The sequence below is a fragment of the Cervus canadensis genome, chromosome 33, assembly GCF_019320065.1.
Source record: "Cervus canadensis isolate Bull #8, Minnesota chromosome 33, ASM1932006v1, whole genome shotgun sequence".
Classification (NCBI taxonomy): Eukaryota; Metazoa; Chordata; class Mammalia; order Artiodactyla; family Cervidae; genus Cervus; species Cervus canadensis.
The window spans coordinates 33,428,180-33,447,259 of record NC_057418.1 but is presented as its reverse complement, the minus strand read 5'-3'; the positions used below and the strand labels follow the sequence as shown (position 1 = coordinate 33,447,259).

Below are 19,080 nucleotides of genomic sequence, written 5' to 3'. Positions count from 1 at the left end.
AAATGCTTTAGACCCAGTCAGCTAATGGGAGAGTTTAAATGAAATGAGGTGAGAGCTCAAAAAGCAGCCTATCCGAATGAAGTCACAGTACTTTACAGATCTGGCTTTCACTCCGTAAGCGCCACAGAGGGATTCAATGCACAACACGCTCCCGCAAAGCTGCCCACAGCTCCATTTGATGTCTCTTTCAAGGCAATGTATTTAAAAATCAAACACACAACAAACCCTTCCTAACAATACATTTAATCTTTGGCAATCAAAACCTACGTTATTCTTAAAAAATCGGTCAAACATTTTTCACACAGATAGAATTCAAAGAATTCTGCCTCATAGTATCACTGGATAAAAGGAAACAGGCAAATAAAACCTTCTGAAAAAACAGTATTTAAGGCAGGTAAGTAGGTGTTCATCAACTGAACTAGAAAAATAAGAAGTGGCAAAAGGAAAAGAAGCAGAAAACAACAACAATATACTTTAAAGTAAAATGTCTGGAAAACAAACTCAACGTGAAATGCTGGTAAAAACAAAGATAACTCACATATGGCTAGTTACAAGCCTTCCCCCATGTTTACTCACTCTCCTGATGAGATGACATAAATCCAAAGGAATTCATTTGATTCTTCTCATTTAAATCTCATCAAGAGAAACATTTTAGATTTTTCAAAGTTCAGTTACATCTTTAACACATACAACATTGAATACTCTAACTTCCAAACTGGAAGCTTCTCAAGTGTAAAAATCAACGTGAATATGATGAATTAACTGATATTAGCTAGGTAAATGAAAAGTAATGATAATCAAAAAGAGAAAATCATGACACCACCTTTAAAAAGTTAAAAATTTTCTGACATGAAATAACATATAGTGCTTTAAGATCTAGATATTTTGTTATTAAAATTCAAAATGTATTAGTACATTTATGACGTATAAGTACATTATTATACTTTATATGGCCCCATTTTCAAGGACTTACCTTCTTCTTATCCCTCATTGAGCCTTTGCCTCGGACCATGATCTTACATCCTGTTTCTGCTTCAAGCTGTTTAGCAGTAAGTCCTCTAGGTCCAAGGATTCTCCCAACAAAATTAAACTGGTGGGGGAAGGGGGGGGAGAAAAAAAACACCGTGCATTATTCACTTAAAGTTATTTTAAAATACATACTTAAAATAAATAAATAAATTAATTAAATATATACTTAACTTTCTCTAATTAAATTTTTTAAAATACTAGGTTGAAATAAAACCTTATCCGTTTCTTGCCCAGTCTGGGGGTAATGACAGCAGCTCATGGTTTAGCTCGACATTTCCATGTGCATTAACACAAGCCATGGGTTAGGGACAGCAGAACCTACCTAAAACAGGTGCTGTATTTAACTTCCCATCAACATGCACACTCTAAACAAGTGTACATGAAAAGTTCAACAAATCCCTTCTATGACAGGGTTCCAGGAGCTATTTATTATGTTAAATAGTGGCTGCCTTTTATACAGAAATCCCTGGGGGAAATTCCTATCTTATTGATCTAAGCTATACTTCAGCAACTGTTCAGAGAGCATTGTATTTTGGGGCTGGCTGCCAGAACACTGATGGCCAAAGTTGGATTCCACACTATACTAACTATTTAAGACATAAGAGTCTACATTTTTTTCCCACAATCCTTGCACAATTTTGTATGTGCATTCTTATTTTCCTATTTCCCATCTCTACCTTTAGTTTGTACCACCTCTTTAACAAAGAACTTTAACTCTTGTCACAAAAAGGACAGTAATAAGAAATAACTATAATTATCATCCCTCCACAGAAACTTCTAATATTCATACATAGAAGTTAATTTTTTAAAAGGCCAATGAGAGGAACAGATTGACTATGAATACTGAAAGGCATTTTCCTCATTCATGTGTCATCTACATAAAAGACAAAAAAAAGAATGTTTATATCATCAGTTCCACAAAGATCCATGGGTGGTTTTTATCTATTTATTCAAACGTTACTGATACCTATGCTTCCTACTTGTTCCCTGCATTTTACCCCTACTGTTAGAGTATCGTCACATAACGCTAATGTGTCAGAGGTCACTGCTCTCAGGGCTTGAGAAGTCAGGCCCCTCCTCAGTCTTCTGTGCTCCAGAGGCTGCTTGCTCTGCCTCAGCTGCTCACCAGCACTGCCACATCTTACAGAAGCGATTCCCAAATGAAAGATGTGTGTGTACACGTTTGAGGATGGAAGAAAGTCTTCTTCCCTAGGGGATTATGATATCAGTTCTTCCACCCCAAGCAAAGACTCTCAGGTCCTAGACCCAGGTATACAAGACTCGAAATTCTGAAACTTGCCTGAACCATCTCTTTGCATTCAAATAGAACCCTTTACCTTGCCTAGTTTTTGGCATATAGGACTTGATCTACCTCTTCACCCAACTAAACCCTTGCTGTCACCCAGTCGAGAGCCCTCCTCCCATACCTCCAATCTAAATAAACTGAAGTACTGTACTGTACTTAAAGTACTGCACATGTAAATGATTACACGTTTATACTTGGAAAGCACACAGACCCCAACTGGTATTCAAGCTCCAATAGTAAGTCATCAGTAAGAATGGGAAGGTGTATAAAACAAGCCTCAGTCACGTGATGAAGACGACGCTATCTGGAACTGCTGCCATGAGGACTGCATGTGAGCACAGCACAGTAGATACGGAACGTCCAATACAAAGTCCACCACACAGTGGGTCACAGTCTGTGAAGTCTACTACAAACTCACTTCAGGAAGCCTCAGGCCCTCAATCAACAAGTCAGCTCAGAATGTCCATGGAAAGGGATACGATCAAATAGCAAATTTGCCCTACAGAACTCCAGAGAGACCAGGAACTCCCGCCTTGAGTTCTGCAGAAAACCAGAAGGATGGCAATGATATACACAGGACAAACCCTGCCCAAAGACTATCAATAGCCAGGCATCTAACTTGCAGGTATCAGGCTTGAGTTTTCATCTCTAGAAAAGCTGCCTGAAGAAAAGACTCTTACACTGTAGCATTTGGTTCCATTCTCAAAGGCTGACACTTCGCTTCAGGTGATCAACTCCTACTGAACCCTGCAATGAGCAAGCCCAGTTCAAGAATACGAGCTTCTAATTCAATTCTGTGCTTCATACTTAAGTATGTATAGACAAAGTTCACCAAAGACTTGAGGAATGCGCTAACTTGAGGAAGCCTCTTGCATGCAAGAGTGTACAAACCAAAGAAGCAGGACAAAGGACTGTCCCATTAGGGGAAAGACTGCTGGTAACGGAGCCGCTGTTCAGTGGCTCAGCCGTGTCCCACTCCGCCACCCCACGGACCGCAGCATGCCAGGCTTCCCTGTCCTTCACCATCTCCCGGAACACGCCCCACAACTCCTTCAGTAGACAGCACTAAACTACTTTCTAAACCGGTCATCCACAGTTACCTTCCCAAAAGAGGAGAGGATTTCACTCTGATACACTTCAATACTTCTTATGTTTTTGGTCATTCAGATGTATATTTTTTGAAGCACATGCGAAGTTTTCAGACTATTCTATTGTGTTGTTTTGCTTTCTTACTGATTTCCACTTTGCGGTCACACGTGTGGCAAATACCTTTTCCCTTCCTGTGGCTTGCCATTTTGGTCTTTAATGGTGTCTTAAGATGATTTAATTTAACCAGACTGAATTGAATTAAATTACATATAATTTTAATGCAGCTGTCTTAAACGAAGTCTTTCTCCATCCCAAGGTCATCAAGACACCCTTCCTTCTGTATTAACTTTCAGCAGCTTTACTGTCATGACTTTCTCATTTATGTCCACAGTGTGCCAGAAAGTGATGTCCGGATGAAAAAACCACCTCCTCTTCTCCTGTTTTCTCTCGTGGATACCCAACTGTCCCACGTGTTGCTGAAGAGACTATCCTTTCCCCCGATCTACAGTGCAATGCTATTTCTTGTCGTAAGTAACATCTATACATGTTTATATATGGGTCTACTTCTGGGTTCTCTTATTAATCTACTTGGCTCAGTATCTCACTATCATTTAATGTAACTTTATTTTCAAAACCTTAATACGCAGGATAGCATGTTATTTCACCTTGCTCCTCTTTCAAAGGTGTCTCAGTCTTTGTGTGTCTATACAGATTTCAGAAATAGGTGGTCAATTTCTAAAATGATTCTAGCAATAACTTTCATTGGGATATTATAACAATATTCAGGATCATGAATGTGGCATAATTTTGTCATTTGATTAGGTGTTTTTGATTTCTCTCAGGAATACAAAGCTTTCTTAGTGTGCCTTTGTTTTTGTTAGATTTATTCCAAGACATTTGGGGCTTCATTTTTGCTACTGTAAATCATATTTTTATTTCATTTTTGTTTTTTTACATGTGAAATCATAATTCATCTTTTTATATCATACAGTATACCCAGCAACTCTGTTTCTTCATTCTAATTTTTCTGTAGATTCTTTTGGATTCTTCTGGTGAAGATTCATAACACTTGCAAATAAGAAAAAAGAAAAAATATGTAACTGTCAAATCATATTTTTAATTTCTTTTCCTGGCCATCCTTACAGCACTGGCCAGCACATCTTGAGTTCAAAGTCAAATAAGCTATATTATCTTTGACTCGTTCCTGATTTCAAAAATGAAGTTTTCAGTAGTTCACTATGAAGTCTGAAGTTGTCTGTCTACACTTGAACAGATGAAGAAAATTCCATTCTATTCCCTAGTTCACTAAGAATTTTTATTTTTAGTCACGAGAGGATGTTTAAATGTATCACACTTTTTCACCATCTATTAAGACAATCGTATTTCTCCTTTATTCTGGTAACACAATGGATTATAATTCATTATCAAATGTTAAACCACCCTTATAGTTCTACAATAAACTTGATCATGATGCATTATCTTTTATTATAAATCACTAGGTTTAGTTTGTTAGCACTTCTTGGTGACAATTTTATTTTTTAAATTTACATTCACAAATGGAACTGGCTTGTAATTTTCCTTTTTCATGTTTCTCGGGGTTTAGGCATCACGATTGTTCTAGACCCATAATGTGCTGGGATGTAATCCCCTTTTTCAACTCTCTGTTCAGACTTTTAATCACAGCACATAGCCAATTTTTCTAAATATTCCATGGGTGTTCATGAGACATCCTTGGCAGTCCAGTGGTTGGGACTTTGTCTTCCAATGCAAGGGGTGCAATTTTGCTCCCTGTCTAGGGAGCTAGGATCCCACATGCCTTGGGGCCAAAAAGCCAGACTATAAAGCAGAAGCAATATTGTTAACAAATTCAATAAAGACTTCAAAAATAGTCCATATCAAAAAAATCTTAGGAAAAAAAAGCAGGCGAACTCTTCTGTGACTAACTTTTGTCTACTTCTTTCAGTTCTATTTGCTTTACACAATTAGAAACTGTGTTGGTATATACAAAATTATATTCTTCTGTCATTGTGAAGTGGTCTTCTTTTTCTCCAGTAGTACCTTTTGCCCTTGAGCCTACATATATTAAGATATAAAGATATTTATTAAGATATTAAATTCTAAGTTTAAACTTATTTTCATACTGAATTTCCAACTGAGGTAATTTTCAATTTCATTAATTCTCTCTTCAAAAGCTTTGAGTCTTCTGTTAAACCTATTACTCCCAGTTAAGGAATTTTTCAGTTAGACTTTTCTTTTATACTTCCTATTTCCCTAACACACTCAGTCTGACTCTTCTTTCACAGCTCCCATTACTCTGCCGTATTTCTCCAACTTGCCTTTTGTCTCCATACACACAGTAAGCATAACTTTTATAAAGTCTGGGTCTAATAATCCTACTATCTAGAGTCTTGATGAATGTTTCTTTTGTCTTGTTTCTTCAGATTTTTGTTAACATCATCTTGCATTCTTTGTGTGTTTGCTTGTTTTCTAGTGTGTGCCAGACAATGTATTTACTAAACAGCTTACTGAAATAATATAAGGCCTGCTGCTGCTGCTGCTAAGTCATGTCAGTCGTGTCCAACTCTGTGTGACCCCATAGACGGCAGCCCATCAGGCTCCCATCCCTGGGATTCTCCAGGCAAGAATATTGGAGTGGGCTGCCATTTCCTTCTCCAGTGCATGAAAGTGAAGTCGCTCAGTCGTGTCCAACTCTTCACGACCCCATGGACTGTAGCCTACCAGGCTCCTCTGTCCATGGAATTCTCCAGACAAGAGTACTGGAGTGGGGTGCCATTGCCCTCTCCAATATATAAGGCCTAAGGTAATGTTATCTCTCTCCAGAGGGAGTATGTGTCAGCTTCTGCCAGGCACCTATTGTTAACTAGCAACCTAAGATCACCTCAATACAATTTTGCTTACTGAGGCTGACACAATTTTGATGCTGACATGCAAAGTCTGTAAAGGCCTAGGAAAGTAGTTCACTCTTACCTCTAGAATGCACACCCATCAGATTCCTACCCAAAGCAAAGACTGGAGATGGGAAGGAGCTTACATAGATGAGACCTATGTCCCCCAAAGCTTAGCCTCTCAGCTGTCCTCTCCAGATTCAAGAAACACACCTAGAGGAAAAGGAGTTTCACAAAGCCAGGCTTACATTCAAGCTTGATTCTCTGTCCTTCCAAGAATCCTGAATTAGCAGTTCTTCACAATCTTGCTAGGTCTCTGATGCATTCAGGCAGATGTCTGTTTTTTGTTTTTTTTCCCCCCTTCTGTGTCCTATTTTACTGAAACTGTTCAGCTGGTCTGAACTACCCTTAGTATCTAACAGAGAAGTCCACAAAATTTTTAAAAAGGCTGCCTTTAAATCTAAGTAGATCTAGAAGTGACTAATTTCAGGCAGTACAGGGTAAAAATATATTAGAATGAGGGTCTGAGAAAGAGAAAAAGACACCGACCACAGAAAATCTATCAACAGGCCTTGCTAACCCCTATCTTTATATACAGTCACAGAGTCACAGATTCTCTAAACTTCACTCCTTCTTCTCTCCTCAAACAACCTGAACAGAGACAAGAATTTCCACATTCCATGCCTCACTGACTATTTTTCAGTAAAATAGGAAACAACCTTTCATTTTCAAATTCAACTTAATGAAATATGTATCCATGGTCTGCTACTCAAAGAGTCAAATAGATGCCTGAATTTTTTTTTTTTTTTTTTTTTTTTACGGAGAAAGGGGAGGAGGAGAAAGAGGAGAAATTCTCCTTGCTCTCAAGAAATCTGTGAAAATGACTTTATTCTGTTTGGTACCTTGACTGTTAAAATAAGTAACCTTTGCCAGCTTTTTCTCTATTACAGTTGTGCTCTATACAGATCTTTCTCTGAAGTAATTCACACAGAGAATATACCTTGTATCTGAAACAGCCAAAGAATGTGTGGGAAAATGCGGCATGAATGAAGGCACTTCAGCATGTCCAGTAACTAACATGTAACTTTTAATCTGCACTCTCTGTCAGCGTGGTCGGCTCCACTCCTGATACACAAACCCTAAGGAGGACATCTTTGGCACACTCTATTCTTTTCATATATTAAATCTCTTGTGCTGAAACCACAGCATTACATAGAAAAGATTTTCTGCCATAGCTAAGTAATACTCCCAATTATTATTCACTAAATAAAAAATGTTTTAAGCCAGTCAAACATATTAAATCCATAACAAAATTTTCCTAACCTTAAAAATGAACCAAACTCTACTGCACCACAACCAGCACAAAAACAGCTCAAATGTGTTCAAGTGCATACCACTGGGACTCAAATATAATCGAAACCATCAAGGTCATCCTTCTCAAAATGGTGTAAGTAGAGAATGAAAAAAATTAATCACAGCAGCTGCTTTGTCTACTGCAACCAATTTCCAAGTTAATATTATTTGCCTTGCATTAAAATTCATTGTGTTGATTTATCATGCTAGTTCTGCAGCTTCATTCAATTAAAACAATGTCACAACACATTCAAAGAAAATCATTTCAAACAGCCTAAGCTAACTGCAAAATTTAAAGGCCAAAAGAAAGAAGAAAAGAGAGGGAAAAAAAAAAAAGACATTCATTAACCCTACTGTTTAAGTACAGACCTCTCTGTGGCTTACCAATTATATCTCCCTCAAGTGGCATGTTAATTTCTAAAGAAGAAGTTAACAACAATCATGTCTAATGCTATTTGTTGCTGCTGACTTAATTTTAAATAGAAATTAGTTCTCTCAATGACAAAACAAAGTATTATAACAAATCTTTCCACTAACCTTTTAAGAAATGTACAAAGATAAAATCTTTTGTGGCATACTATCAAATTGTAATAAAAAATGATTTCCAAAAGCATTCATTTCAGTGAAACGCTTCTAAGACATGTTTAATTTCTGCTTAAAATTTTGGAAAAACAATTTTAAAAAGAAGATGCACTTCTTTGGATTGCTTTTTGCACAATAAACTGATGCTCTGTTTTTAAATATTTTGTCTAGTATAGCTAAGGTGATCTTAAGTTCAGTTCAGTCGCTTAGTCATGTCCAACTCTTTGTGACCCCAAGGACTGCAGCAGACCAGGCTTCTCTGTCCATCACCAGCTCCCCGAGTTTGCTCAAACTCATGTCCATTGAGGTGGTGATGTCATCCAACCATCTCATCCTCTGTCGTCCCCTTCTCCTCCTGCCCTCAATCTTTCCAAGCATCAGGGTCTTTTCCAATTTTAAGTTAGATATTTATAAACTTTACATCATATCATGTAAGCAACATAGTAAGTATCAAACACATACACACAAATGTGTATTTCTTGATAAAGTCTTCTGTTCGGCAGATAAACATGGACCACTTCTAATGTAGTCAACACCAGTAACCCATCTTATGCAAATATGTAAGATGAGAGAAGAGTTGTGACTACTTAGCAATACAACTGTTTCTAATTAAAAATACCAGAATATCTTGTTTGATTTGATTTATAGTTTCATTGATTTGATTTATAGTTTCATTGACTCGACTGATGACAGTAAAGGAGAAAAGGTTAACAATGCAGATTAAATTTAAAAGTTTGCTGCATCTAAAGTCCACTGTGAATAGCACAGCCTTCTTCCAGTATTTGAAGTCATTATCCAACTCAGCAAACAAACTGCTTGCACATTTATGAACAATAAAGTTTCAACACACGTCTCATGATTTTCACTTTCATCTACTCACCAACGTAAATGAAAATACCAACCAATATTCATGTCAGAACTATCCCAACTGAAACCAGTATGGCCAGAGATACAAGAGTTCAGGAAAAAAAAAAAAATCAACGAAGTCTTCTGTTTAAAAAAAAAAAAAAGACTATATCAAAATGTCATGTACTTTTGGAGAGACAGATGTCTTATCCCTTCTCTATCTTCAAGTTAATTCTAGATAAGCAGCCAAATATGTCTTCTTAAGGTACATAATTACTACAGGAACCATTCTGCAAACCATTCGTATATTAGGCCTTCATACACATCTGTTGGTGGCACAGGACATGTAAGAAGAAGCATTTACACCAACAAATGTAAAAGTGAAGAAAAGTAACCAATAATAACCAAAATATTAAAATTATAGCATATGAATTTGGATATCCTAAATCATGTCAAGTCTTTCTCTTTTGAGTATGAATATAATTTGCAAAAAGGAGGAAACCATTCAAAACAAACTCAGGTTAATAAGATGATGATTATTCTTTAGGAAGCTAAATAACAAGTACTTATAAAAACAAAAAATTATCTAATCAATTAAAATAAAAGATATGACGGCAATGAAAGCCAACAAGGGTTTGATGACACAAATAGAGGACAGGATCTTTGAAAGTGTAAGGTCCAAACACTTAACACACAAGGCCTTTTAAAAGACCCCTAGCTACTTTTCAAACCTTTATCTTTGCTTTTAGCCTTCTGTTCAGAAACATGTTGTTCTCTAAAACAGCGGGGACTTTGAATTTTTGTTCCCTGTAATACTTTCTTTCTCACCAAACACGTCAAATTCTCATTTCATAGTATTAAGCTCAAGTGGTCCTTCTGTGACTTCCTTGGTTGTTGACTCCTAGAGATGGCTGTTTTCCCCCAAGTGAGGACCCGCCTCTTAAAGCCCTCCAGTCTCACCATCTGCAATAATCTGCATGTCTTTACAGGGCATTCTTTGAAATTAGAAAGTCGCACCATGCGCGCATGTGTGTGTGTGTGTGTGTGTGAATCCACAGTGCCTCACACATATACAGTACAGAGAAGAGATTAACACAGGCAGCACAGGAACATTCCAAAAATTTATTAAACGGAAGCCTGTTTTCAGAATAAAATCCAAATGAGATTTAATGATGTCACAGAAAAAACTGTTATTTCCCACCCACAAAAATGAGTGGCCAGGATCAAGTGGTATAACCATGGACTACTCCACACCCCATTTTCATTCACCAACTTTGGAGCGAAGAGGGTTAGGATTAAGAAGATTCTGTTACTGACTGTTTCACTCACTCCCAGGAGACACTGCTCTCCCAAAATGGGCCAAAAAAAGATCAGCACCTTGACCTTTCCTGTAACATCTAATACCCAACAGCCCTGAGGAGCAGGTTTCTCTCTAATGATGCTTCAATATGGAAGCATCATGAGCGCAAGGACTATGTCATTCAACATTTCTTAGGTGTTGAGTACACCTATGACGTATGTTCTACTATGAGTGTTCCATAAAAGTCAACGTCGATGCTTGGCACTTTAGCCACACTGAAAAGTGAAAGAAAGTGAAAGTGGCTCAGTTGTGTCCAACTCTTTGCGAACCCATGGACTGTATAGTCCACGGAATTCTCCAGGCCAGAATACTGGAGTGGGTAGCCATTGGGGATCTTGCCAACCAGGGCTCAAACTCTCCTGCATTGCAGGCGGATTCTTTACCAGCTGAGCCACAAAGGAAGCGCAAGAATACTGGGGTGGGTAGCTTATCCCTTCTCCAGTGGATCTTCCCAACCCAGGAATGGAACCGGGGTCTCCTGCATTGCAGGCGAATTCTTTACCAACTGAGCTATGAGGGAAGACTTACCTGCATTAAGTCACTTAATCCTCACAACAACACTAGAAGGTAGTTATCATTATCATCTCCATTTAATACATTCAAGGTTACAAAAGTAGTCCCAATCCAGAACACCTAGAGTCAAGACACTTCATCAGTATAGCATAAAGCCTCTCTGCTGAAGACTCTGATTCTACCAGGTGCTCATGTGTAGCTCAAAATGTTTAGCACAAAGTCTAGAAAAACCCTCTTCAGATTCAAGTTTACTTTCACAATGAGCCCAAATATAATTTATTTTCCACATACATCACAGAACATACCATTACCATACTCCTTTCACATGACCACCCCTTTTCAATATTCTCATGTCTGTTACTGACTAGGATCAACAGTCACATCCTTTGTACCTTAACCAAACCTTTCACATGAATGAAAACTTCTACGTGATCATCACTTTATCCACATAATTCAATGGCAAATATGCATAAACTTCAACAAAAGACACACACGGAGAGAACAGTACAATTATTTGAGTCAACACTGAGCTTACAAGTGTTACCTCAGACCCTGCAGATAAGTCTGGGAGATCAAATATTTAGTAATCCTGAGTATGTATTGATTATGAATACAGCCTAAGGCTCTTTGAAACTGGTTTCTTAAATTTTGGTGCATAAATATCACCCTCATACAGTGCTCCAAAAGTACTAATTCAGCTCTTAAGAAAACCTGCTCTTCTGGGGCATAAATTTTAGTTACATTTGACTTACTGGTAACTTACGCTACCCTTGCTTCAATGTTCCTAAATTGTTAAGAACAAACTCAGTTCACAGTGATTTTCAATTATTCTAAGTGATTTTCAATTATTAAATTCTATTAATACAGTACATTTACCACCTCTTACTCTTTGTTCCTCTACAATATTATCCTCCACATGTAACAGACTACAAAATCTTAAGATTTTAATCTGTCCCCCTGTCTTTGTTCCAACTGTCACTGCCATTCTTCAGGCCCTTGCTACTGAATGATATCAAAATTTTACAGTTTTATACTCATATCTCCTCTGTAGCCTTCCTGTTACTAATCATTTCTCAAATTCTGCTTTTTTCTTTTGTTTAATCTGTCCTTAAAACTGCAAATTTGTACTGCTCTTATATAATCTTACAAATAAAAAGGCAAAAAAGTAATCAATCACTGTTCTATAACTCCAAGCTATTCAACAGTGATAAATTTTTTAAGCGCAATCAATTCCTTACCAAGTAAAGAAGAAGAAATTATCATGCCAATATGAAACATAGAGATGGCCAAATTCATGCTAGGCAGGCTACTTACTGATACTGTTTGTGAACTTAGGGAAAGCTTCCTGGTGGCTCAGACGGTAAAGACTCTGCCTGCAATGCAGCAAACCAGGGTTCAATCCCCGAGTCAGGAAGATCCCCTGGAGATGGGAATGGCTACCCACTCTAGTATTCTTGCCTGGGAAAACCCATGGACAGAGCAGCCTGGTAGGGCCTCCCCAGTGGCTCAGAGGTAAAGAATCCGCCTGTAATGCAGGAGACCTGGGGTTCCATCCCTGGGTCAGGAAGATCCCCCGGAGGTAGGCCTGGGCAACCCACTCCAGTACTCTTGTCTAGAAAATCCCATGGACTGAGGAGCCTGCGGGCTATGGTCCATAGGATCGCAGAGAGTGACACACCAGTGAAGTGACTGAGCAACGCACGCATTATAAGCAAAACTTAGATTTCAGGAAGTTCCTAATTTATTATAAACTATTTTGTTCTAAAGGGATGGGTTTACTGAGACATATAACATACTTAACCAAAGAAATAATTAAATTTAGTTCTATGGCTAATCATTAAAAAGTTCTATTTTAATGTTCACAGGGTAAAACTGCATCACTTACGTCTCCTGCCATTGGCAGGAGGGTTCTTTATCACCAGCGCCACCTGGTAAGCCCAAAAGTTAAGACAAATTCTATCAAAAGCTACAGTAGTTTTCTGCTCAAACTCAAACCAAAAGAAGGTATAAATAATGAGTTCATTCACTCACAAAATAAACTTAGATCATCTATGTTAAGCAGGCACAAAAACGGGTGGCCAAGCTCAAAGGATATAACTGTGGACTACTCCACACCCCATTTCATTTTTTACCAACTTTAGAGGGGACAGGATTAGGATTAAGAAGATTCTGTTACTGACTGTTTCACTTACTCCCAGGAGACACTGTTCTCCCAAAATGGGCCAAAAAGAGATAAGCACCTTGACCTTTCCTGTAACATCTAACACCCAATAGCCCCGAGGAGCAGGTTTCTCTCTAATTTTTCTATTCCTTTGATTACTTCAGTGAGATATGGAGGTTAACGCCTGTGATGAGGTTACCATCTAATTCCTTAAGACCTCTGTCACAGTAATTTTAACCAAGTAGATCCTAACAATCTCTTTTCAAATAAGATAAATCACAGGCAAAATTTTTCTATCTCAACTGAGTTTGGAAAACATTTGCTTACAAGTAATTATTCTTCCCTAAAAACTCCATCTTTTAGCTTGTTCTTCTACACACTAGTCCTTTTTAATATCAAAATGTTGCTCACAAAAGAAAGCATTCCTATTTTAAGACAAGACTGCTTATTTTAAAAATCGTTAAACTTTGAAAAAATTTAAACCAAACAAAACTAGTTTTCAGACTGTCTTGAAATCCTTTTTGGAATAATTTCCATTAACATCCTAAGAAATTTAGTATATCTCAGACCACAAAGAGCCTATTAAATATCTGGTACACAGCAGGCCTTTGAAATACCCTTGCAGAGTGAAATAAAAATGAAACTTGAAAACCAAGTTTTATGAAACTGACCTTCACTGAATTGATCTGTTTAAAGTTCTAAGTCAACAATAATAGTCTCTCTTCCTAAAACTTAAAGACATGCTCTATATTATCAAATTGTACTGCTAAATTACAAACTCCAATAGGTTAGTATGTAATCTGAAACATTTTACACTATTCAATAAAAACATATATCTAACCTTCAAATCAACAGTCTATCCCTAAGAGGTTCCTGTATAAAATACCAAAGAGAGATGTGCAGATGTTTTTATTTTCACTTATAATTAAGATCATATCTTGCCAAATATCAAGGTTTAACCTAGGTTTTGGAGAGAGAGACTTGGCCGATCATTAAATTTTTACTTACTGTCCATTAGTTTCTCAGAACAACGAAAGACGAAAGTAGCTTATATCGAGTCTTTCAACACAGTAAGAAAGCCACAAGAGTCAAAGGAACAAAGGCTTAAGTAAAGATAAACAACTGCATTGATCTCTTCTCCCCTCTCATAATTCCTCCAAAACAAAAGTCAGCTCAGCAGCCATTCTGCAGATCTTAAGAAACTGATCTGACCAGTAACTCCATACCAACTCAGAAGCTATGACTAGCCAAATTTTATCTGCAAGTCCAGGAGAAATAAACTGAAAAGAAATTTAAAACTTATGTTCCACCATTAACATAGATTATTATTAGGAGCTAGACCCGGGTTCGATTCCTGAGTCAGGAAGATCCCCTGGAGAAGGAATAGGCTACCCACTCCAGTGTTCTTGGGCTTCCCTTGTGGCTCAGCTGGTAAAGAATCTGCCCGCAATGCGGGAGACCTGGGTTTGATCCCTGGGTTGGGAAGATCCCCTGGAGAAGGGAAAGGCTACCCACTCCAGTATTCTGGCCTGGAGAATTCCATGGACTATACAGTCCATGGGGTCGCAAAGAGTCGGACACGACTGAGCCACTTTCACTTTCCATAGAGAGTACCGTGAAAAACATTATAAACCCACATTATTAACTAGCGTTGTCATGTTGAAGTCCTACAAGCTGGAAAAAATATTTGAAAGGGCATTTACCCATCTTACAATCTGTGTAAACACACTGACAATATATGTCCTCATGACAGCTTAGATCCAAGACAAACCTTTCAAAGCTGTAACTGTTCAAAATTAAGACCCATTTTTAAAACATCAGAAAGTCAAATTATCTTCATAAAAAATTTCTGGGAAAAGTCTCACTACAACTTAATCATAACACGCCTGAAGCTAAAACAGTTTTGCAATATATCTGTTCACATATACACTAGGCTAACTAAGGCACCAGACAGCTAGACGCGCCAACGTGTGGAACGTACTCTACCACTCTGGCACACCCTATAAAACCTTTTCTCAGAACACAGAAACGATGACCAGGCAACCTCAATGACACAATTATTACTGACTCACTGAAACACAACATCTTTTACTTTTATCAATCAGAGTTAACTTCATTCACATACTGTTTATATGATCGCCATGGACTCAAACAAGTCCTTTCTTAAAAACTGGCCAAACCAACACTATGATGTGGCCTATGTTTAACTTTAATCTTCACTCCTGTTTGTCCTTTTATGAAAGTATGATAAATAGTCTTAAAGGATTTAATGCAACAGCTTTTCTCTTTCATACAACACTGTGGGCTCCTTTAAGGATGGGGATTTTTTCCTTACTCATGATCACAAGAACCATACTGAGTGCACTATCAAATATCATATATTTGTTATCTTCATTACTCTAAATAATTCTATGAAAGAAACTTGATGATCTTATAGACAAGGAAACATCCTAAAGTTAACATTCTAAAGTTCAAAGTCAGTGTGGTAGTCTCAATTATTGTTCCAGTCCCTTCTCATGTGGACGGAGTGACTTGATAAAACAGTTCATCACCCTCAGCACTGCTGACATTTGGGGCAGGAGAATTCCTTGTTGTTGGGGCTGTCTTGTGCGCTGTCGGATGCCTAAGAGCATCCGTGGCACCTACCCTCTAAATGCCACTAGTACTCCCTTCAAGTTGTGACAACCAAAAACAGCTCCAGAAATTGCCAAACGCCACCGAAGGGCAAGATCCATCCACAGCTGACAACCATCAAGCTAAGGGAATGTTGGCTGAGGGAGAACGTGTAGAGGTCTTTCATGTATTTAAGCAATTTGGCTCGGCTCTGCCACTCCAGTCACCTACCGGGAGAAGAGCTTGCCCCAAGCAGCTGCTGCCCCTTTGGGCAGAGCCTAGCAGGAAATAAAGGCAACTGAAACACGCACAGCTGGCCCAGGCCAAGCTGGCTAAACTCAATCCTCAGAACTCCAGCACACACAGTATAGACTAAATAAAGAGCACAGAAATCAATACTTACTGTTTTAAGCCACTGAGTTTTAGGACAGCTTACATAGAGCACTGCTGTGGCAACTGTTGACAAATACAGCCACTAAAGGAGTAAGCCAGGATTCAAAACCTGACTCACAAACCCACTATTATCTCAACTGTATCAGGCAGCTTTCTTTACTGAATTAATATCCCCACCTCCAGGATGTGCTTAATACTAGCAGAGATGCAATACAATCCACTTTATCAATAAGTATAAATACTGATAGTTAAATTTGTAAAAAATTTTCAATACATTTCAACAAGCTATTCATATTACCTTCTCATTCCCACACCATTAAGCCACTGATTCAAAAAACACTGTGGACATAATACAGCACAATCTCATTTCTCAAACACTGAATCTAAGGCTTCCTTCTCTTATCAGTCCCAGAGTTATACACAGCCAAAACCAAAACAATATCTCCAAATTTACACTTTTATAAATAAGTTGCTATATGTAAACTTAAAAGACAACTTAAAAAAGTTCAGCAGTATTTAAAAGACTGAAGCTTGCATACAGATACACACAACAAATACTTATTGTACAGCTACCGTTTACCAGACACTGTCCCAGGCAGTGAGACTATAAAAAAGGAAAACATCCCCACCCTCCTGGAGCTTAATTCTGGCAACACCTACACAGCATTATGGCGTTTTCCAAACATCTTACATGTGCTAATTCACTTATAAGTCCTCACAAGCCTGAGAGAGACTACCTCTATACAGAGATGAAAAAACTAATGACTGGATTTGCCCAAAGTCACAATACAAGCATTAGGGCCAGCCAGGAGTCTGAGTTCATATATTTGGACCCCGATACTACACTGCCCCTTTGAAGCTTTAATAAAAGCATTTTCGAGTCAAAGAGCATGAGTTCACTGACAAAATCAATTCCTCATACAAAAGGAGGAGGTAAGAGAAACGCATATATAATGATCTCTAAGATACATTAAGAAAAACAGGAATAAGAAAAACACACACTTGTTTCATTGTGACCAATACCTAATTCGTAATTCTGAAATAAAAATATTTTCTATACTGCCAAAATCTGACACTCGTTTCATTTTATTATTTAATGATGAGATACAGTTCCTAATACAGACTACAGCATAGTTACTATTCATTTGGTATGTATTGATAACCTCAAAGAGAAACTCCATGCAGACTCCAACTCTGCCAAATTCTTTTAAAGGAAATTTAAAATCAAGGTATTAAAAAACTGGTCTGAAGGAACAAAATGGCTTATATCTATTTCTCTCCTATAAACCACTGAATTTCTCATTTAAAAAGCTTTGATAAAATAGATGTTTTTGGGTGCCAGGAATTACCCACAACTCATACACCACCTGCCTCACTAACACGCCTACATATGGATGTCTGACTTCAAACTCAGCTCTAAGTCAGAAATGTGAAGCCCCAACCCCAGACCTGCTCTTCCCTCAGTCTTTCACAGCTCAGGAATTGGTGACTGTTACTTCAACCAATCAAAATCTCCAAGCTATTCCTCTGAGTTTTCCCTCACCCCTCATATCCAATCTGCCAGCAAGTCCTACTGGCTCTTAAGTTATCAATTATGTAGCATCTGAGTATTTATTTTTAAGTCTGCTTGGTCAAATTCCTCCTCTGCCCGCAGCTGGTCTCCCGGCTGTCAGTATCACCCATTGCCTTTCTCCACACAGAAGGCAGAAATCAGCTATTAGAACCTCACTGAGCCCGCAGCACTCCCCAGCTCTCCATTCCACATTGAGTAGCATCCAAAACCTCTACAGGATAGGCACTCCGCTAACTTTCTAACCTCGAATCTCCCCACACTTCCCAAGCATGCTCACTGAACTGCTGATCGCTCTGCCTAAAACGTCCTTCCCCAGACGATCTGAACGCCCTCCCCCATCGCTCTACTCATGTCTCCGCACTCCCTTCATCTTACAGAGATGCCTCGACTGTAAACACATAGCCACTATGCATCTCCTTTTTCCCACAGCACGGACAGGACCTAAAGAAAACATCCACTTGTTTCCTGTCTGTCCCTACTACTGTTATGCCTGCTCCTCAAGAGTTCACTACCCCCATCTGCCTCCTGAAACAACGCCTGGTAAGAGGACCCTACGTGACAACCTGTGAGCCTGGCCTAGGATGACAACCTACACAAAGGAGAGCAGTGCTTCCCAAGCCTCGGTGTGCATGGGGATCGTCTACATGGCTTGGAAGGCAGACTGCTGAGCTTTGGCCCCCGAGTTGCTGATTCGACTAGTCTGGGCTGAGGTTTGAACATTTACAAGTTCCCAGGAGGTGTGGATACTATGGCCCCAGGACCACATTTTGAGAATCATTGAACCAGACATTGTTTCACTCCAACACATCTGTCAGCAACTGAAGTTGACCATGACAATGAATCTCAACTGGTGGAAAAGGACAGGAATATAGTAAAAAGGTGCCTCCCTTTGGATCCACAACATAAAACACATTTCTTCTGACTTAGAGGGTTATACAGGACTTGTGTCTTTTAAGTAATGCAATATAAACATCACTCCCTACATGGCATTTTTTGGTAAGAATGGGGATCAGGCAAGTTAAGGTTATATTCTCTAACACAGTCTCACGCTCTTACATAGTCTATATTAAAGACTAGTGCAGGATCTTTATCCTTTAAACAAGCAGATGAGAAGGTCGCTATCTTTTAAAGAGATAATGAAACACAAAAGTAGTAGACGTCAACTGGGATGGACAGCTGCCCAAATCACAATTTACCATCCCTAAAAATAATCCAATACCCAGGGTGGTCTAGGTTATGTCAGTTAATCCCAGGCCTTACTCATAGCAAACTGGCCAAAAATACATTCTCTCTCCTAAGAATATGAAGTTTGAAAATAAAATCTGAGAGGCATGATGCCAAATTATGTAGCACATG

At 38.5% G+C, this 19,080-nt stretch overlaps 1 protein-coding gene across 8 annotated transcripts in view; it reads right to left on the bottom strand.

Moving 5' to 3' along the window:
• Positions 1-19,080, bottom strand: part of QKI (QKI, KH domain containing RNA binding) — a 142,175-nt gene that overhangs the window by 81,781 nt on the left and 41,314 nt on the right. For all 8 annotated transcript variants that reach the window (XR_006267214.1, XM_043457071.1, XM_043457072.1 and 5 more), the window contains exon 3: positions 974-1,090. Coding sequence is in view for 7 of the 8 variants with exons in the window: in XM_043457071.1 (XP_043313006.1) it covers positions 974-1,090 (117 nt within the window). In the remaining variant the exon portion in view is untranslated. The remainder of the gene's footprint in view (positions 1-973; positions 1,091-19,080) is intronic.